This window comes from Stenella coeruleoalba (assembly GCF_951394435.1).
Source record: "Stenella coeruleoalba genome assembly, chromosome: 3".
In the NCBI taxonomy this organism is placed as follows: Eukaryota; Metazoa; Chordata; class Mammalia; order Artiodactyla; family Delphinidae; genus Stenella; species Stenella coeruleoalba.
The window spans coordinates 88,711,947-88,735,109 of NC_137148.1; the positions used below are offsets into that span (position 1 = coordinate 88,711,947).

The 23,163-nt window shown below is 37.5% G+C and overlaps 1 protein-coding gene across 7 annotated transcripts in view; it reads left to right on the forward strand.

Moving 5' to 3' along the window:
• FER (FER tyrosine kinase) overlaps window positions 1–23,163 on the forward strand; it is a 463,302-nt gene that overhangs the window by 418,978 nt on the left and 21,161 nt on the right. For all 7 annotated transcript variants that reach the window (XM_079916621.1, XM_079916626.1, XM_079916625.1 and 4 more), the window contains one exon: window positions 14,618–14,772. In XM_079916621.1, the coding sequence (XP_079772747.1) occupies window positions 14,618–14,772 (155 nt within the window). The remainder of the gene's footprint in view (window positions 1–14,617; window positions 14,773–23,163) is intronic.

Here is a 23,163-nt window from a genome sequence, read left to right on the forward strand (position 1 = left end):
AAAGTCTGTTTGCAAATGTAGCCCCTAATTCCTTTGCTTTAAAAATACTTTGAATAATCTAACAGGCTCAACTATTACCTAATGTCAGCTAAGATTCAATTGATGGCACTAAAGAAACCATTCGGTATTTCATGGAATTTAAAAATCCTGTGTCCTAGTTGTTTCCACATAGGTGATTATTTTACATGTAATTTCACCAAGATCCAGGGATAGCCACTTTGATTTGCCCCCATTGCTGTACACTGTCCTGAATGTTGTTAAAGCAACTGTCACATTTTCCTCTGACAGTTTGGAGATGACGGTAATTTGCAAAAATATGTGGAATCCTTTAGGCATGATAGGCTTTACATTTATATAAATTATTATTTTGTCCACTTTGAGTCTTTCAGACACTTTTGTTTTATGTAATGGCATCTGCAAGTTGGTAAGAGACCAAAAGGACACATGTGTATGCAAAGTTAATATTTGCTCAGACAGGTAATCCTTCGTGAAAGTAAAATGTAGATTTTGTGTGGACTACATCAAAGAATCACAGAACGAATAATCATTAATGTCACAGGACATTTGGTGAACATTTTTAAAAACTTTTATCTTGTAGAAGTACAAGAGAAAAATAGTTACATATAGGAAATCAAGTCTTAATGTAATACCACAAAGACAGTCTTATCAAACATAATATAGAATTAAAAATGAGCGAAGATAAAGCAAGCTCTCCTGACTATGGAGAGAAAATATAGAGAGACAGAAAAGAAATTGAATTTCAAATCTTTGTTTCAAGATAAAAATGAATTATTATAATAGACCTTATTCATAACTTTGGCTTAGACCTTATGATAACTTTGGCTCTCCTATTTGGATTTCATATGCTGAAAGCAATCATAGGACTGAAGGGAAATTTATAATAAAGTCACCTGGGATATCACGTCATAAACCTAGAAAACAACATTAGACATTGAAATGGGAATAATGAAAATTTCATTTTAAAAGAATGTATATGGGAGGCAAGGAAAGAACTGTTCAGATACATGGAAGAAAGTCATTACTTCTCTTGAATTCCTATAAACACTGAAAAATGTTTTCCATGAGCAGGATACTGATGCCACAGTAAATATGATTAGATATTTCCCCTCTGTACATAGGGGCCCAAACTGTTCTAAAGACACTTTTTGTGTTAGCATGCCAGACACGGCCATCTTCCTACTTGGCTAAGAGTATGGCCTAAGAATCTACTAAGCATCACCAGACCAGAGGCAAACGTGCAGCTTGACCAAGTAGCTCCGTCTGGTTGGAAGAATTGAGGGGCAGGGCATTTGGAGGACATAATCCATTATTGACCCTCTCAGCAAAGTGCAACGTCTGTGGTATCCCTTGCACAGAGATTATTATCCTGCAAAGGGTTAACCATCTGCGGATCATTCAGTATCTAAATCTAGGTGCGTTCCATCGTAATTAGAGTGTGTTTGTTCATTAGTAACTGAACATTTTGCAGACCTTAAAAATTTAAATGATCTTAAAGCTCATTGTGGCACCTTGTGCATCAAAAATTACACAGTTGCTCTCCTCTTTATGTGTCTTTTATGTCCTAATTTAGGCGCCAGTGTATGTGTATCATATAGTGAAAGTATAAACAACAAATGGTTTTGGAGGAATTGTTATGTGCCTTTATACAGAGTAGAAAAATAAAATAGAAAATAGAATAGAAAAAATAATGTTTACTTTAGTCCTCTCAATATAGTGTATATTCTAGAGCCTAAGCACTGATCAGGGGCTCTATTTCATCAAACTTAAATGGAAAAGAAGTCAAGTCTCAGGAACAAAATGGCAGAAATCTATCTACTCGGAGATTGCAGAGTACAGTTAAGTCCCCTACATACGAACAAATTCCGTTCCGAGAGCACATTCATAAGTCCAATTTGTTCTTAAGTCCAACAGAGTTAGCCTAGGTACCCAACTAACACAATCGGCTATATAGTACTGTACTTTAATAGGTTTATAATACATTCGCATCTTTGAAAGCAGCGTGAAGGTTCGTATGTAGGGGATTTACTGTATAAGTTTTGTCAAGATAAAAATGAACAGTAGTTCAAAGGAACCAGAATACTCAGCATTGTAGAATACTGAAAGCACACAGGCTTTGGAACAAGACAGATTCCATACTCAGCCACTTATCAGCTATATTTTCTTGAGCAAGTTATTTAATCTCTGAGCCTCAGTTTCTTTATCGGTATAATAGAGATACTTACACTTAAAATAGGGGTTGGGGATAATAGGTTAAGCTCCTGGTAGCATGCCTGACACATACTAGGTGCTAAATAAATTGTCACTCTTATTCTTACAGGGTTGAGAAATGTATTTCCTTGGTCGTAGCTTGTAACTTATAACTTACCCTCCCAGCTTTACTTCCATTCATCAGCTGTTGGCATTCACTCTTGCAATGGAAAGGTGGAAAACTCTTCACCAGTATCATCTAGCATCACTGTGTGGCTAGATTCATCCAGCCACTTACAGTAAGACAATACCTTTAACCTAGAGCTTACAGAATGTTAGTTGAAAGGACCATGTGCTGGCCACCAAGTGGTGGACCATGGACCACTGGTTCCTCCGGCTTATTGCAAGTGTTCCAAGTGTACATCAAGCATTGTTTGAGACAGAATAATATATTTGTATATAACTATATGCAGTACTATTTTACTGTTGTGATTAATACAAATTTGTTTCAAAACATCTTTGAATCCCTAGTAGCCTTTCCATTATATTGCATCTTCTCTGTCAGCCATTATAAAACATACACCTCTCACATCAGGGTAGATGTGGTACAAAAGAATCATAAAACTGTTGGATATTATGCGGGAACCCTTATGCTCAAAAAAAGTCAAGAACTGGTGCTCTCATTCCCAAGGTCCAGGAAAATGATGTGTGATGTACTCGTTTACACATCTTGTTAAGGAAAACACTGGTGAGAACTCAAGTCTCCAGCCCCTTGTCCAGAACTCCCAACAGTGGAGATGTTTTCATTATTGCTTTTGGAAAAATCTGAAATGTATCTAATGTTCAGATTAGTATGCATGAAGTTGAGTATTAATCGAAAATCAGTTATTTGAAAAAGATCTAAAACTGTACCTGACACATATAAAACACTCAACAAATGGTTGCTATTATCTTGATGACTCTTTAGTAAGGAGTGATTTTGTCACTGTTTTCTGCCTGTTGCTCAGAGTAACTTACCGCATCCAAGTGTAACATTGTAGGTTGTATCATTAGTCACCCAGGCAAGTGGCTTTTGTTCTCATTTCTCATACTCTCAGAATAGGAGTGGTTGGATTTTTTTTTTTTTTTTTTTTTTGCGGTACGCGGGCCTCTCACTGCTGTGGCCTCTGCCATTGCGGAGCACAGGCTCTGGACACACAGACTCAGCGACCATGGCTCACAGGCCCAGCCGCTCCACGGCATGTGGGATCTTCCCGGACCGGGGCACCAACCCATGTCCCCTGCATCGGCAGGCGGACTCCAACCACTGCGCCACCAGGGAAGCCCTAGGAGTGGTTGGATATTTTTTAAATCTCCCTTCCAGAAATCTTTTAGGAGTAGAGGCTCTTGCCGTTAGTACTGAGGCTAACTTTGGAGGCAAGTCCTTGCAACACATTTTATTGCAGCCTCAAGACAGCTGTTGGCCTTTAATGTGCATGCTTAAGACAGCTCTGTTTTGTTGTTGAATTACCCACTGGGATTTGATACATTTCTGTGAACGAAAGAGATTTAAACATTTACTTTCCATCAATGTTTTTTAATTTGTCCTCCTCCCCGCCCACCATGCCCCAGTTCCTGTTGGCCAGACTCTTTTTATTAATAGAATCAACATTAGATCAATATTTATTTAAAAACTGTAGTGGTCTCTAGGTATCTAATTTCACACCGTGGCCTTCAGGTGATAGCAGAAAATGGTAAATGAGAGGTATTTATTTCTGACCATACAAGTAGAGCTTTATAAAACTATAAACCATCCAGATTAATCACATTAGTTAAATACAAAGAAAGTTCCCCTTGGGTTTTTCAGGTAAATTGAGGACTGAAGCAAGTATTATCACTATGTGTTTGGTTCTGAATTTTTTTTCAATATCCATATTTAGTATGAGTCCCCTTTCTTTACCTAACTATCCAAGAATTGATTTATAAGCTAAATAAAAGAATATGTGGAGTCTGTACTTGTGCATGCCCAACCAGAATTCTCTTGTTGCCCAAGGGAAGGAGATGAAAGAGCCAAAAGAAGTAAGCACTTCTATATGTGCTGAACATGTCCATTGTAAGTAAAGGCACATGACTTCCAGGAGCTTCCATAAGTGGTTCTCATGCAGCCAGCTCTGTCAGGCAAGGACTTAATTGTTTCATGCCCCAGCTCTCAGGCAGCAGCCTCATTAGAGGAGATCACCAAAGGCCTCTGTTTCTCCACAGAATGCAGCCCAGTGGAGCATTACTCCAGTATAAGTAGATTCAGTGGTTGAGGCAGCTAAGCCTCCAGTGGTGATCTTCCTTTGCTGTTGAGAAAGAGAGTCACCTGGTTTAGAATAAATACACTAGAGCTAGCCCTAGACAGTTTTTTTAGAAGTTGTAGCTGCATTTTGCCCACACCCAAAGCCCCATCACACTCATATATTCACCCAGTGCCCGGATTGACTTTCCCCTAAGAGTCCGCTGTACACCCTGCCCAGGCCGGCTCTCTCAGCCAGTTCTTGTTACTCGATTTTACCTTTTCTCTTCTTTCTTCTCACTGTCAGAACATGCCTGCCCTACCATCCCTAAGATTTTGTATGATGTCTATTCAATTATCTCTTGGAATAATTTATGGTAAAATGTGAGTAAAAGGTAACACATGCCTCCCTCCCCACAGGTAACAGGTAACACATTCGCATTTTTGCAGAGGCTTTAAGTAAATGAAGAGACTCAGATCTTGAGGATTCTAAGATCCTCAAGGCAGCAGCACAGGGATTTCAGGAGTCCACTGGCTCTCACCATATAAACCCACAGGGCACTGGACCAGCCCTGAGCAAAAAGGCCTAAATTACACTCTGACCTTCCCTGCACACATGGTCTGCTACTGCGTTTACAGAAGCAGCACTTTCCTTCCAACCTCCCAGAAGTCTGTGACACTCAACAAGTTTTCAAAGGAACAGGAAAAGCACAGTTTAATAATGGGGCTGATTTTCACACTGTTGCAGCTGGGGTTCCTTTGCGGCCTGTGCTTTTAGAAATAAGTGCCCCATTAACACTGGGCACAGAGCTCACCAAGCGAGAGGTATGAAGTGTGATGGAGGAAGTTGCGAAGGGAAGAGAGAGAGGTGGTGAGGAACAATGTGACCAGTGGAAAACTGGGAGTGAAGTCACAGGTGCAACTGAAAACAAGAAATGGAGAGAGATTTTCACATTTACATGTACTTTATTCAAAGGAAAGATAAGGTAGATTCTGAAGTGGAAATAAGCAACGTGTGATTGGCAGAAGGATCTGGCTGGTTATCTCTTTTTTGTCTAATCTCTGATCCCATCACTGTCAGCTAAATAGTGGCTTTAGTATCAGGTGGTATAAAACCGTCCCCTAGGTGCCAGCTCTGTTGCCAAAGATACGCCATCTTGCCCCACCTCCATTTGCTGGTGTGCTCTGTCAGACGGTTTACAGTTCTATTTCTGTTATCATGTGCAAAATTTTCCAACAAGAAACAGGCAATCCTACTCTCTTTCCATCAAAACAATCATGTATATTGTTTTAAAGCAGTTAATGACTCTTGGCATCTTCAGAAAATGGGTTTTTCATGTGCTTATTATATAGATTTTTTGGGTTTTTTTTTCCACTTTTGAGAGGGGAGAGAGTTTGAAGTGTCACTTCTTTTCTTAAAGGTAACCAATTTTAACTCTTTTGTTGTTTAAAATTCAGAAATTGTAGCCACTGGCTGTAGATTAAGTGGTATGTAATTGGATTACATTCCGAAAGAGAATTACAAAATGTGTTGAGGCATGATAACAGGTGGCTAAAATGTCAGACTCTGAGGCTGGGCTGCTGGAGTCCAATTCCTGATTCTCCCCACCTCACCCCCTTGTGGGCTGTGTAACCTTAGGCAGTCACTTCACTCTCTGGGTGTGAGTTTCATCATCTATAAAAATGAAGATCATAAATACAGTTAATTAGAAGAATTAGGTGACGTTTATGAAAGGAGCTTACATGCCTGACAAGTAGTAAATACTATATAAATTGTTGTTAGGAGCACTAAATTGAACGGCTTTTATATTTATATAAATAGAAAAATAGTCAAATATTCCAATTAGAAGCAGGGAAAAGGCAGTGATTCTCCAACACATGGTTTCTGTGGCTAAAATTCAAGTTTTACTGTGGTAAATGTGAAGTTTTATATCTGTGTGGCTATTTTCCAATTACTGTGCTAAGCAGTTTACGTAATTTTCACAACAATCTTGGGTAGATACTATTATTATTCCTACTTTACAGATGAGAAAACTGAGGGTAAGCATAAGTAAATTTCTAAAGGTCCAAGAGCTAGTAAATGATGTAATGTTTCAAAATTGCTGCTTTTAACTACTTCTCTAAATGCCCCCAAAATGTGCTTCCACTATCAATCAGTTATAGAGGTTGTGCAGTAATAAGATATGAGAATTCTGTTCTTTAGCAGAACATAATAAGGCAGATGAAGTCTGCTTCATTTCTCCCCCACCTCTGAGTTGTTGGCTTTATGCCGTGTGTTAGAATGAGGAAATCTCAGGGCCTTAAAGAGGTTTTCTCCTCCTAAGTGCTGATAGTTACCTGTGGCTCAGTATTATCCAGACCCAGTGGGAAAAGAAGCAAATATTTCTCTAACTCCTTTCCTATGTAAGGGATAGATCTTGACTTGGGGGAATCTTAGCTGCAAGTAGTAAGTGACGTTTGGGATAAAGCAGCCAGCAAAGGAGAACATTGGCCCAACCTCCTGGTTGTTCCTGGTTTACCATAGTATTTGCCCTGAGAGGCAACATCACCACAGAGCAAGATGTGCACTGTTGTACTTTCCAGAGAACAAAGAAACTGTGCTCATCTCCATTGCCTGCTGGCGTTGGATTTCCTGTAACTGTCCTCTGTTCTCATTTTATCCTTAATTAGCCTGTCACATATTATGTACAACTTGTAAGACATCCCCGGTATACACTCAGAAGTTGGAGTCTTCAAATAAGATTACTCAGAAGACATAGGTGGAACATTTCCATATCCTTTCGGCTGCCAGCAGCATTCACTGTGATATTCCTCTGCACATGGTGAGATACAGCTATCTTCGATACCTCCTGTGAATGACCATACCAGCCTGTTACGAGACTTCTCATCTCTGAATTTCTGTAGGATTTGCAGTTGGTAACACACTGGCTCATACTGACTTGTTCTCTGGCAGTTTCATGTGTGAAGAGGAAGGGGGCATGAGCGGTCTCCTAGAGTGTCTGTCCCGGGGCTGGGCAACCGTGAGCTTACTAAAGAAAGGAATGGAGAGGAGAGAAGGGGCAGAGTTGTGTGTCTACCTTATCTCTCAAATTAGATTGTCAGCTTCTCAGCCCAGAGACCATATCTGTCGTTCCTATCTCCTTTAATTCTTTTCAGAATACTAGGCAAACTGTGAGTATGCAGGGCATGCTTACTGCCTGAAGGCCTAAGGTTTTAATTCATAGAGTATGCCCAAAAGATACCATTTCCATGCACTTGAACTTACTGCCACCCAAAGAAAGTAAAGTTTTCTGTAAATGTTACTGAAACGTTATTTACATTGAATTGAAGATACCGCTGCATTAGTTTTAGTTTGGTCCCTCATAAAACTGTTAAGCGTCATTTCAGAGGACAAACACTAAGCTGGCGCTGCAGTGAAGATAGTTACAACAACAGAAGTATATGTAGTTGTAAAGCATAGGTATTATTCTGAGGAAAGTACTAACACTGCAATCCTGCAAATGACTAAAATGCTGCACTGAATGAAAGCTCATTCCGACCAAGAGTAATGGCATTTGGCTCTGAGGAGGTGTCAGCCAGTTCACTGAATAAGATTGGGAGGTGTGCCTTGCAGTGCCATTGTACTTCTGTCACAATCAGTTGACCATACGTATGTGATCTATTTCTGGACCCTCTATTCTGTTTCACTGATCTATAATATCTTATTTTCCTTTACTTAACTATATTAATAACAATAGCTTTATAGTGAGATTTAGCATCAGGTTAGGTAAGTCATTCAACTTTATACTTCTTTCTTAAAATTACTTTATTCTAGAACCTTTACATGTCCATGTCCAATTTATTTTATTTTTATTGCAGCACAGTTGATTTACAATGTTGTGTTAGTTTCAGGTGTACAGCAAAGTGAATCAGTTATACACATGCATATATCCACACTTTTTTAGATTCTGTTCCTATATAGGTCATTACAAAGTATTGAGGAGGGTTCCCTGTGCTATACAGTAGGTCCTTATTAGTTATCTATTTTATATATAGTAGTGTGTATATTACAGTCCCAATCTCCCAGTCTCTCACAATATCCCTCCCCTACCCCTTTCTCCCCTGGTAACCATAAGTTTGTTTTCTACAACTATGACTCTATTTCTGTTTTGTAAATAAGTTCATTTGTACCATTTTTTTTTTTAGATTCCACATATAAGTGATATCATATGATATTTGTCTTTATCTGACTGACTTCAGTCAGAATGACAATCTCTGGGTCCATCCATGTTGCTGCAAATGGCATTATTTCATTTTTTGTTTATGGCTGAGTACTATTCCATTGTATATATGTACCACATCTTCTTTATCCATTCCTCTGACAATGGACATTTAGGTTGCTTCCGTGTCTTGGCTATTGTAAATAGTGCTGCTATGAACATAGGGGTGCATGTATCTGTTTAAATTACAGTTTTCTCTGGATATATGCCCAGGAGTGGGATTACTGGATCATATGGTAGCTCTATTTTTAGCTTTCTGAGGAACCTTCATACTGTTCTCCATAGTGGCTATACCAATTTACATTCCCATTACAGTGTAGGAGGGTTCCCTTTTCTCCACACCCTCTCCAGCATTTATTGCTTGTAGACTTTTTGATGATGGCCATTCTGACTGGTGTGAGGTGATACCTCATTGTAGTTTTGATTTGCATTTCTCTAATGATTAGTGATGTTGAGCATCTTTCAGTGTGCATCCTGGCCATCTCTATGTCTTCCTTGGAGAAATGTCTATTTAGATCTTCCACCCTTTTTTTTAATTAATTTTTTTTTTGGAGTATAGTTGATTTACAATGTTGTTTTAGTTTCTGCTGTATGGCAAAGTGAATCAGTTATACGTATACAAAAGGGAAAAAACCTACAACCAAGAATACTCTCCCCAGCAAGGGTCTCATTCAGATTCAATGGAGAAATCAAAAGCTTTACATACAAGCAAAAGCTAAGGGAATTCAACACCCCCAAACCAGCTTTCTGCCCATTTTTTGACTGGGTTGTTTGGTTTTTTTAGGGATTTACGTGCATGAGCTGTTTGTATATTTTGGAGATTAATCCCTTGTTGCTTCGTTTGCAAATATTTTCTTACATTCTGTGGGTTGTCTTTTCATTTTATTGTTTCCTTTGCTGTGCAAAAGTTTTTCAGTTTCATTAGGTCCCATTTGTTTATTTTTGTTTTTATTTTCATTACTTTAGGAGGTGGATCAGAAAAGATATTGCTGTGATTTATGTCAGAGAATGCTCTGCCTATGTTTTCCTCTAAGAGTTTTATAGTATCTGGTCTTATATTTAGGTCCTTAATCCATTTTGAGTTTATTTTTGTGTACGGTGTTACAGAGTGTTCTAATTTCATTCTTTTACATGTAGCTGTGCAGTTTTCCCAGCACCACTTATTGAAGAGACTGTCTTTTCTCCATTGTATATTCTTGCCTTCTTTGTCATAGATTAGTTGACCATAGGTGCATGAGTTTATTTCTGGGCTTTCTATCCTGTTCCATTGATCTGTATTTCTGTTTTTGTGCCAGTACCAAACTGTAGCTTTGTGGTATAGTCTGAAGTCAGGGAGCCTGATTCCCTCAGCTCCGTTTTTCTTTCTCAGGATTGCTTTGGCTATTCGGGGTCTTTTGTGTTTCCATACAAATTGTAATATTTTTTGTTCTAGTTCCGTGAAAAATGCCATTGGTAATTTGATAGGTATTGCATTGAATCTGTACATTACCTTGGGTGGTCTATTCATTTTAACAATATTGATTCCTCCAATCCAAGAACATGGTATAGCTCTCCATCTATTTGTGTCATCTTTGATTTCTTTCATCAGCATCTTATTGTTGTCTGAGTACAGGTGTTTTGCCTCCTTAGGTATGTTGTTTATTGCCAGGTATTTTATTCTTTTTGATGCGACAGTAAATGGGATTGTTTCCTTAATTTCTCTCTCTGATCTCTCATTGTTTGTTAGTGTATAGGAATGCAAGAGATTTCTGTGTATTAATTTTGTATCTGCAACTTTATCAAACTCATTGATGAATTCTAGTAGTTTCTGGTAGCATCTTTAGGATTTTCTATGTATAGTATCATGTCACCTGCAAATAGTGACAGTTTTACTTCTTCTTTTCTGATTTGGATTCCTTTTATTTCTTTCTCTTCTTTGATTGCTGTGGCTAAAACTTCCAAAACTATGTTGAATAAAGGTGTCAAGAGTGGACATCCTTGTCTTGTTCTGATCTTAGAGGAAATGCTTTCAGTTTTTCACCATTGAGAATGATGTTAGCTCTGGGTCTGTCATATATGGCCTTTAAAATTAGCTTATCTAATTTTACAAAGATGTCTGCTAGAATGACTGAGAGTGCATTAAATCTATAGATTAATTTGGCCATCTTAGCAATATTGACTTCCACTTCATGAGCATGGACTGTCTTTCCTTTTATTATTTTTTCTCAGTCAAGTTGTATAGTTGTGAGTGTAAAAAACTTGATTGTCTTGTTTTATTGGCATTACTGTAAATGGAATTTATTTTATTTTCCAATTGTTTGCTGCGATCATGCAAGAATATTTTTTAATATTAACCTTTTACCTTGCAACTTTGCTAAATTTATTAGTTGTTACATAAATTCCTTGAGATTTTCTGTGTAAAAGTAAAAATCATATCATCTGCAAATACTGCAGGTCACAAACTGTATCTCACTGTTCCAGGTCCTCTTGTAGTAGTAGTAGTAGCAGCAGCAGTAATAGCTTGTTTAAGACTTATTTCGAATCATATATTGCATACTAGCACTTTACAACCATTAGCCTCTTTAACCCTGCTAGGTTGTGTTTTTTAGATGCCTAAAACGAAGATTAACCAAGGCCACTCAAATAAGTGGCAAAGCTATTGTTTATTCTGGCCATCTCTGCCATAGGTAGGACTTGGTGTTCCTGAGCATATATAATATAGTTCCTTCCTACAGATTAAGACAGACCAGCATTTCACTATCACTCACTTTGTCTAGCAACAAACCAGAGTCCCTCACTCTTCCAGTGGGTGCTGGGAAGCAAGTCAAAGATTTAATTTTAACCTTGGGCTTCTTCTAAGGTTCTCCATTGTGAAACTTGGATCTGATGAATAAAACCAATCTTAGCAAATTAGTAAGGTAGAAATTGTCACATTCCTGTCTGAATGTGTTTAGGTTCTATCACCCAATGTTCCTACTAAAACATAAAAGGCTAATTTAACTCCCTGAGGAAATATCATCATTACCAGTCAACTACTGATATAAGTCAGTTGCTCAAGGTACTTCCTATGTTACAAGACCAATCCTAAAGTAGACTTTATTTTTTTAGAAGGCTTGAGTCATGTTTGACATATAGGGGTGCATTTCAAAGGTAAATATGTAAAACCATCTCAGCTGAAAGAGAAACAAGTTGTTGACTTCCTCAGGGGAAAAGAATTACAAAAGAAAGCATAGAATAGGCGACCTGCCTTGAGCAGGGATCACTGCTAGGATAAGACAATATATATGTATTGATTCAACAAACATTTATTGAGCACCTACTATGTGCCAAGTACTATTCTGGACATTGGGGATACAGCTCTAAATGGATACCATCACCTCTTTTCAAGGGCTTCACACCTGCCATTGTCACCTTTCCCTTCCTGCATCAGTTTTACCCTCTATACAGTATTATTCCTGTCTGCGTAAATACATGTAATAGCCCCCATATTAGGGGAAAAACTCCCTTGACCTGAAACCCCCTCTAGTTGCCTCCCCATTTCTCTGTACCCCTTTATAGAAAATTTACTCAGAAGAGTGTCTAAACTCACTGTCTCCACTTCGTTTTCTCATTCTCTTTGAACACACTCCAGTCATGCTATTGTACCCACCACTCCTCTGAGATTGCTCTTGTCAGTGTCTCATTAAATTCCATGTTTGCAAATCTAATGGCCAGTTCATAGTCCTCATCTTTCTTGTCTTCTCAGTAGTAGATGACAGTTAACTTCTATTCCCGCTTGAAAAGCTTTTCTCACTTGGCTTCCAGGACACCAGCCCCTCTGTTGGTTTCCCTCCTGCCTCACTTGCTGCTCCTTCTCAGCCTTCTTTCTTCAATCCTCGAAATTATGGAGCACTTTTACTAAAACAGAAGAGGAAATGCACATTAGGGAGCAACTGGCTGTCTCTGCCACACTCTGTGAATCTTGTTCTTCCCCCAGTTCCCCATTTCACTGTCAGCTCCAATCTTCCAGTTGCTTAGGCCAAAATATCTTGGGTCATCCATGACTCTTTTTCTCTCCTACTCCACATCCAGTCTACCAGCAAACCCTGCTGATTGTATTGATACTTTCAAAATATATTCTGAATCTGATAGCTTCTGATCACCTCCACCACTTTCATCTTAGTGTAGGCTATCGTCACCTCTCCTAGACTTCTGAAATAGTCTGCTTACTGGTCTCTCTGGTCTTGCCAGTCCATTCTCCACATAGTAACATATAATCCTTCAAAAAATATGTCACATTATGTCATTCCTGTGTGCAGAACTCTCTGGTTACCTCCTAGCTGAATAAAAAGCCAAGGAGCCTACTATTAAAAGGCCATATATTATTTGATCCTGGCTAACTCTGATTAAATCTGCTATTCTCTCCCTCACTCATTCCCCTCCAGCTCTGCTGGCTTCCTTGATGTTCCTTGAATATACCAAGCATGAACCAATTTTAGGGCCTTTGTATCTACTATTCCTTCTACCTTGAACACTCTTCACCTAGATATCCCCATGGCTTGTTCCTTAACTCCCTTCAGGTCTTTGATCAACTATCACATTATCAAAGAGACCTTTCCTAACAACCTGTCTAAAATAGGATTCCCGCTTGTAAATCTTTTTCCCTTTATATAACTCTTTTTCTTCTTAACACTCAACATCATTTGACCTATTATCTGGTATTCTTTGTGCGTGTGTGCATGCTCATATACTTTATATTTTCTATATATAAACATTTATATGTACATATATTAATTTGATTATTGAATGTCTTCCCTGCTAGAATGAGAGTACTTGGTCTGTTTTGTTCACTGCTGTCTTTCCTATTAGTTAAGGGTGGTCAAGATAGAGTTCTCTGAGGGGAGAAATGTAATGGTACTTCCCCTTTCTTTTAACGAAACCTCCTAAAAATTCTAGACAACTCTTCTGCTTATATCTCATTGGCCAGTATTTAGATTATAGCCACAGCTAGCTTCAGGGGAGGTTCGAAAGTATAGCAGTTTGAGCTAAGAATGAATGAAGAGGAACTAGCTATGCAAAAGCCTAGAAGGAGAGCACTCCAGGCAAAGGGAATAGCTAAGTGCAAAGCCCTACAGTAGAAATAAGCTTGCCATGTTTAGGGGATTTGTCCTATGTTTGGGTACAAAAAGAAGCTGAATATGGCTGGAATATAGCAAATTATGGAGAGACTGGAACAAGACAAGTTGAGAGAGAGAGAGGCAGGGCAGATCATCACGTAGGGTTTTGCACATCCCAGATGCAAAAAAAAAAAAAAAGAGTTGCCAGACTCTCTGGCACCTCAGCCATTCTCCAACCTTTGGGAAATTCTAGGGCTACACTGCCAAAGGCACCTTAGCAGCTACAAGCCACATGCAGCTATTTAAATTAAATTAACTAACTGAAAGTAAAGAAAATTTAAAATTTCAGTTTCCCATCACAGCAGCCACACTGCACGTGTTCAATAGTCACACGTGGCCAATGGCTACCTACTGGGCAGCACAGGTCATGCCAGACAGCATATGCCATTGTCACAGAAAGTTCTGTTAGTGCTGCTCTAGGAAAGCCAGTCAAAGGAGAAATAATGCCAAGTCTGCTTAGTCTCTTCTCTGTGATTTTTCTCTCTTAACCCTAGAATCAGTGTTTTTCTATTTAAATAGAAATAATATATGTGGTGCCTAGAGATTAGCCTGTGGCCTGTTCCGTATGCAAATGTTCTTGTGGATGATTTTTACCTATGACAGAAAAGATGAGAAAGACTGGTAAATTGCAAGCATTCTTAACCTCATTATGAATACATTGCAAATGTAAAATTGCAAAGCATGGAAGTCAGTCATAAGTGTGAAAGCGGCTTTCAATTTGTTTTAATAGGTGTTTTCTATGTCTTATTGTAACCTAGGGATCTTGCTGCAAGAAACTGTCTGGTAGGTGAAAATAATGTTCTGAAAATCAGTGACTTTGGAATGTCTCGTCAAGAGGATGGTGGAGTGTATTCATCTTCTGGCTTAAAGCAGATTCCCATTAAATGGACGGCACCAGAGGCTCTTAATTATGGTAAGAATAGACTTTTTTCTTTTTGGTGGTAAAAACGGACTCCATTAGCACAAAACATTCACAAGCAAAGTTACAGGGGTAGAGCAGAGCTCCAGTTAGAATCATCTGAGGAGCAACAAAAAAGGATGTGTAAGTGTGCAGACTTTGCACTTGAACATGAGCACAAACTTAATTCATTGATCTTATTAATCAGATTTTTGTATGGAAGATTGCTAGATTTAAAAGATGGATAATACTTACAAGCATTGTTAAGTATGAGTGTACCTCTGAAAGTTTTTATTGTTATCCAAAAAAAGATTATTTCTATCTTAATAGTCAAATTATACCCAGAGTAAAAATGTTGCTGTGGCTCTGGACTATTTCTTTTGAATGTCTTATAATTGGTCCAATAACCTCATCTAATGTTAGGTTCCTAAATATTAAGTCAGTCAATGCTGTAGTTTCTCACTCTGAAAATTGACAAGGTTTCTTAGCATCTCAGTCTCTGAAACTTGTATAAATCTTGTGGGAAGAGAGAGATGGGAGTTACATTTTAAAACAGCAGGGATTTTTTTTCACTTGAATTTTTATGTATCATTGTGATTGGAAGTAAATACAGCTTGTATTATCTGTGGTTGGGATGAAATGGGCCATAGCAAGATGGGTAAGAGCTCAAGAATTTTTTTTTTAAATGTGCTTTTATGTGAAATTAAAAATTACATTTTCATTAAGGGAAGCAGCATATGAGCCATGAGTTGGTGAATGGGTATAGTATGTTTTGAATAAAAATATCATAAAGTGGAGGGGAGCATCATGCAATGTCCCTGTGTCCTCAGTCCTGCTCCTAGAAGTAGAGATGCACAAGAGGCAGGCAAGGGCGCACAGCTTATGAGACTCCGTGCCAGCTGGCACCATGCGTGTGTGGCCGCTGCCCCTCATCATGGTCCCTGCCTTGCTGCAGCTCGTAACAAAGCATTCATCAGAAAATATTTAGTAAGTGCCACCTCCACGTGGCCAGGGCACCAAGCCTCGCCTCAGCCTCCTACTTCTGCCTCCTTATGGCTGGACCTAGACCAGGTGTGGGAGGGAAGAAGCTGAGGTTTGTGACATGAAAGCATATTAGAGAGATTGAAGACAAGATGGCAGAGTAGAATAGGACTTGAGCTCACCTCCTGTTATGAAAACACCAAAATCATAACTGCTGAACAACCATCAGCAAAAAAAGACTAGAACCTACTAAAAAAGATATTCTACATCCAAAGACAAAGAAGAAGCCACAATGAGACGAGGAACAAGATCCAGCTCCGCCCACCAGGGGTCAGACATCAGAAGCAAGAAGAACTACAATCCTGCAGCCTGCAGAGCCCACAAACACAGAAAGTTGGAAAAACTGAGACAGCAGAGAAATATGTTGCAGATGAAGGAACAAGATAAAACCCCAGAAGAACAACTAAGTGAGGACGAGATAGGCAATCTGCCTGAAAAAGATGATCCAAGATCTCAGAAAAAGAATTGGAGGCACAGACCAAGAAGATACAAACTGTTTAATGAAGAGCTAGAAGATTTAAAGAACAGACAGAGATGAACAATATAATAACTAACTGAAGTGAAATATATATTAGAAGGAATCAGTAGCAGAATAAATGAGGCAGAAGAACGAATAAGTCAGCTGGAAGACAGATTGGTGGAAATCACTGCCACAAAACAGAATAAAGGAAAAAGAATGAAAAGAGATGAGGACAAACCAAGAGATCTCTAGGACGAGATTAAATGCACCAACATTCACATTATAGAGGTTGCAGAAGGAGAAAAGAGGAAGGGCCTGAGAAAATATTTGAAGAGATAATAGCCAGAGACTTCCCTAACGTGGGAAAGGAAACAATCACTCAAGTCCAGGAAGCACAAAAAATCCCATACAGGGTAAACCTGAGGAGGACCATGCCAAGGCACATATTAATCAAATTAACAAAAATTAAAGACAAAGAGAAAATGTTAACAATTTATTGGCAGGAGACATATTAATATGTCTCTTGTTACCTGAACATTATTGACCAGAGACGTATCAATACATTTTTAGAGAGTGATACAATTAATATCGACTTGCAAAGTTGTTAGAGCTTAAATTGATCAACAGTTCATTAGACAACTTATGATGTCATTATCATTCACATTTTCCTCTGTTAGGTTTTTGTTCCAACCTTGTGTGTATTATAAACTCAAGTTTATTACCATAAAATTTTCAAAAATGACACATCGCTAAATTTTGAGTGAAGAAGAATTTTTCAGTGAATTTTATGCAGATACTTTCTCTGATTGAGCAACATATATACTAGTGTCTCAGAAGATGATAGTTCTTCAGAATATAGTTCTGATTCACACAATGTGAATATTAGACCAAGAAAAAGACAAAAAACCTTAGTGATTGATTCTGATACAGAAAGTGAAAATGAAACTCACAGTGCTGGAGAATGCTCCTTTGCTTCTACAGAAGAGTAGATTGAAGACAACATTTCATGAAAATTAAAAGACTTTACAGGTGTGTCAGGTGTAACTGCTGACTGTAATAACCCACAAAGTGTTAGTGAAATAACAATTAATTTTTGGTAATGACTTTTTCGAGTTGGTCACTTCTCAAACTTGTATCACCAGCAGAATGAAAAATCATATAAAAACTATGATAAGGATTTAAAATGGACTGATGTAACCAGTAGTGACATGAAGAAGTTTCTTGGATTAATAATTTTGATGGGACAAGTAAGAAAGTCACAATGGAAAGAATATTGGTCGACTGATCCCTTACTTGAAACACCTGTCTTTCCAAAGATTATGACAAGAAGAAGGTTCAAACAAATAATGATATTTCTTCACTTGAACCATAACTCAGAAACTGTACTTCCTGCAGACAGAACTTCAAAAGCTAAACCTCTTTTGTATTATTTTCTACCAAAATTTCAATTGATCTATATACCCAAACAAGAGCTGTCACTTGAGGACACAATGATAGAGTGGAGAGGACGACTCAGATTCAAAACCTGTATTCCCAGAAAACTTACACAATATGGAATTTTGGTCAGGATGGTTACCGCAAATGAAACGATATATATGCTACCTTGAGATTTACATGGGTGAAGGAAAGAAACTGCAAGAAACAATATTATCGGTCCTACAACCTTATCTTGGTTCATGGCACCATATTTACAAAAACAATTATTACAACAGTGTGTCTGCATCTGAAATATTGTTGAAAAATAAAACCAGAGTTTGTGGGACTATAAGAGAGTATCATGGTCTACCAAACCAATTAAGGAAGAAATCTAAAAATCTACAGAGGGGAGAAATGACATTCTTATGGAAGGGAGAAGTGATCTTATATGGAAAGACAAGAGGCTAGCCTGCATGGTGACAACTCTTCATGACGCCTCCATAGCATCTACAGGAAAGGAAGACAGGAGGACTGGCCATCAGATAACTAAACCCACTTGTATATTAGAGTATAATAAATATATGAAAGGAGTTGATCGGTCTGATCAATATCTGGCAAAATTCAATATCCTCTGGAAGACTCAGAACTGGTATAAGAAAGTGGGTTTCTATTTGAGTAGTTGTGGTTTATTCAATGAGTTTAAAATTTATTGTAGCCTTAATGCACAGAATTAAATGACTTAACAAGCAATTTTCATTAGCAGTAGCTAGAGAATGGGTAACTGACAATTCTGGTGAATGCAGTGGTAGTCCTGCACCTGGTCCTTCTTGTGGCATTTCTAAAAGAGCCCCCAACAAAGATCCACCTTGTCAACTATCAGGTAAAATAAAAGAACATTCTAGAGGAAACAATACCCACAGGACTAACAGAACAAATGCCACCAGAAAGTGTAGAGTCTGCTCTAACAGGGGAAAGTGCAGTGAAACACAATATATTTGTAATAGATGTTCTGTTCCCCTGCACAGAGGTACCTGCTATACTGCCTATCACACTCTAATGAACTATTAGAATACTTGAGTAAGACATGTACAAAGTTTCAAATAAATACATTAAAAAAGTTGTTGATATTTACTCAAACGCGGGTGTTTCAATATTCACTTACATAACAAATCGCCTGGCCATAGACGTTATTTTCTGCAAAAATCCCCCAGTCAATAATGTGTTAAAAGCAATAAGAGAAAAGCAACAAATAACATACAAGGAAATCCCCATAAGGTTATCAGCTGGTTTTTCAGCAGAAACTCTGCAGGCCAGAGGGAGTGGCAGGATATATTTAAAGTGATGAAAGGGAAAAATCTACAACCAAGAATATTCTACCCAGCAAGCCTCTCATTCAGATTTGACAGAGAAATCGAAGCATTACAGACAAGCAAGAGCTAAGAAAATTCAATACCACCAAACCAGCTTTACAACAAATGTTAAAGGAACTTCTCTAGGTGGAAAAGAAAAGACCACAACTAGAAACAAGAAGATTACAAATGGGAAAACTGACCAGTAAAGGCAAACATGCAGTAAAGGTAGAAAGTCATCCACATGCAAATAAGATATCAAAACCAGCAGTCAGTCATGAGAATAGGAGAGTACAAATTCAGGATATTGGAAATGCATTTGAAAATAAGAGACCAGCAACTTAAAACAATCTTGAACATATATAGACTGCTATATCAAAACCTCATGGGAACCACAAACTAAAAGTCTACAATACACACACAGAAAAGGAAAAGCAATCTAAACACAACACTAAAGACAGTCATCAAATCACAAGAGAATAGAACAAAAGAGGAAGGTAAGAAAAAAAGACCTAAAAAAACAAATCCCAAACAATTAACATGGCAATAAGAACATACATATCAATAATTACCTTAAATGTAAATGGATTAAATGCTCCAACCAAAAGACACAGACTGGATGAATGGATACAAAACCAAGACCCATATATATGCTGTCTACAAGAGACCCACTTCAGATCCAGGGACATGTACAGACTGAAAGTGAGGGAATGGAAGATGGTATTCCATGCATATGGAAATCAAAAGAAAGCTGGAATAGCAATACACATATCAGACAAAATAGACTTTAAAATAAAGACTGTTACAAGAGACAAAAAAGAACACTACATAATGATCAAGGGATCAATCCAAGAAGAAGATATAACAATTGTAAATATATATATTTACAATTGTAAATATATATATATTGAGCACCTCAATATATAAGGCAAATGCTAACAGTCGTAAAAGAAGTCAACAGTATCACAGTAATAATGGGGGACTTTAACACCCCACTTTCATCAATGGACAAATCATCCAGACAGAAAATCAGTAAAGAAACACAGGCCTTAAATGACCTTAAATGACATATTAGACCAGATGGACTTAATTGATATTTATAGAGCATTCCATCCAAAAGCAGCAGATTACACTTTCTTCTCAAGTACACATGGAACATTCTCCACAACAGATCACATCTTGGGTCACAAATCAAGCCTCGGTAAATTTAAGAAAATTGAAATCAAGCATCTTTTCCAAACACAATGCTGTGAGACTAAAAATCAACTACAAGAAAAAAGCTGTAAAAAACACAAACATGTGGAGGCTAAACAATATGTTACTAAATAACCAGTGGATCACTGAAGAAATCAAAGAGGAAATCAAAAAATACCTAGAGACAAATGACAATGAAAACACTATGATCCAAAAACCTTTGGGACACAGCAAAAGCAGTTCTAAGAGGGAAGTTTATAGCAATACAATCTTAACACAGGAAACAAGAAAAATCTCAAACAACCTAAACTTACGCCTAAAGCAACTAGAGAAAGAACAAAAGAAACCCAAAGTTAGTAGAAGGAAAGAAATACATAAAATAGAGACAAAGAAAACAACAGCAAAGATCAATGAAACTAAAAGCTGGTTCTTTGAAATGATATACAAAATTGATAAGCCTTTAGCTAGACTCATCAAGAAAAAAAGGGAGAGAGCTCAAATCAATAAAATTAGAAATGATAAAGGAGAAGTTACAACAGACACCAAAGAAATACAAAGGATCATAAGAGACTACTACAAGCAACTATACACCAATAAAATGGACAACCTAGAAGAAATCAACAAATTCTTAGAAAGGTACAATCTTCCAAGACTGAACCAGGAATAAATAGAAAATATGAACAGACCAATCACAAGTACTGAACTTGAAACTGTGATTTAAAGACTCCCTACAAACAAAAGTCCAAGACCAGATGGCTTCATAAGCGAATTCTATCAAACATTTAGAGAAGAGTTAACACCTATCCTGAAACTATTCCAAAATAATTGTAGAGGAATGAACACTCCCAAGCTCATTCTATGAGGCCACCATCACCCTGTTACCAAAACCAGACAAAAATATCACAAAGAAAGAAAAAAGTACAGGCCAATATCACTAATGAACATAGACACAAAAATCCTCAACCAAATACGAGCAGCTACATCTAAAAGAATGAACAGCTACATCTAGAAGAATGACATTAGAACATTCTTTAACACCATACACAAAAATAAACTCAAAATGGATTAAAGACCTAAATGTAAGGCCGGATACTGTAAAACTCTTAGAGGAAAACACAGGCAGAACAAACACTCTTTGACATAAATCGCAGAAAGGTCTTTTTGTATCCACTTCCTAGAGTAATGAAAATAAAAACAAAAATAAATGGGACCTAATTAAACTTAAAAGCTTTTGCACAGCAAAGGAAACATAAACAAAATGAAAAGACAACCCACAGAATGGGAGAAAATATTCGTAAATGAAGCAACTGACAAGGAATTAATCTCCAAAATACACAAACAGCTCATGCGGCTTAATATCAAAAAAACATACAACCCAATCAAAAAATGGGCATAAGAGCTAAATAGACATTTCTCCAAAGAAGACTTACAGATGACCGACAGGCACATGAAAAGATGCTCGACACGGCTAATTATTAGAGAAATGCAAATCAAAACTGCAATGAGGTATCACCTAACATGAGTCAGAATGGCTGTCATCAAAAAGTCTACAAACAATAAATGCTGGAGAGGGTGTGGAGAAAAGGGAACCTTCTTACACTGTTGGTGGGAATGTAAATTGGTACAGCCACTATGGAGAACAATATGTAGGTTCCTTCAAAAGCTAAAAACAACTACCATGTGCTCCAGCAATCCCACTCCTGGGCATATATCTGGAGAAAACCATAATTCCAAAAGATACATGCACCCCAATGTTCATTTCAGCACTATTTACAATAGCCAGGACATGGAAGCAACCTAAATGTCCATTGACAGAGGAATGAATAAAGAAGACGTGGTGCATATACAATGGAATATTATATATAAATGGAATATTAGCCATAAAAAAGAGTGAAATAATGCCATTTGCAGCAATATGGATGGACCTAGAGATCGTCATACTAAGTGCAGTAAGTCCAACAGAGTAAGATGAATATCATATGATATTACTTATATGTGGAATCTAAAAGAAATTATACAAATGAACTTATTTACAAAACAGAAACGGACTCACAGACTTTGAAAACAAACTTATGGTTACCAAAGGGGAAAGGTCGGAGGTGGGGGATAAATTAGGCGTTTGGGATTAACATATACACACTACTATCTATAAAACAGATAATCAACAAGGACCTACTGTATAGCTCAGGGAATTCTACTCAATGTCCTGTAATGACCTATATGGGAAAAAAATCTGAAAAGGAATGGATATATGTATGTATATATAACTGAATCACTTTGATGTATACTTGAAACTAACAGAACATTGTAAATCAAGTATACTCCAATATAAAATTAAAATTAAACTGAAAATATAAAATGATTCTTCGTTGATTTAAAGTGAAAAATTACTTCACCATGAAAAATTAATAAGATATTTACAAATGTCTTAATGGCTGAATTAAAGACCAGGTAACTTAGAAAGAGCTTGGAGGTGAAACTCATGTAACATAAAATTAACCATTTTAAAGCAAACAATTCAATGGCATTTAGTACATTCACTGTGGTGTGCAACCACTGCCTCTGTCTAGTTCCAAAACACTGTCATCACTCCAAAATAAAATTTATACCCATATTAAGCAGTTACTCCCCATTCCTTCCTTCCCTCAGCCACTGGCAACCACATATCTGCTTTTTGTTGCTGTGTATTTACCTATTCTGCATATTTCATATAAATGGAATCATACAATATGTGACCTTTGGAATGTGACTTCTTTCACTTAGTATAATGTTTTCAAGGTTCATCCATGTTGTAGCATGTGTCATTATTTTACTCCTTTTTATGGCTGAATAATCATTCTGCTGTATATATTTGCCACCATTTATTCATCTGTTCATTCATTGATGTATATTTGAGCAGTGTCTACCTTTTGACTGTTGTGAATAATTCTGCTATAAACATCTGTA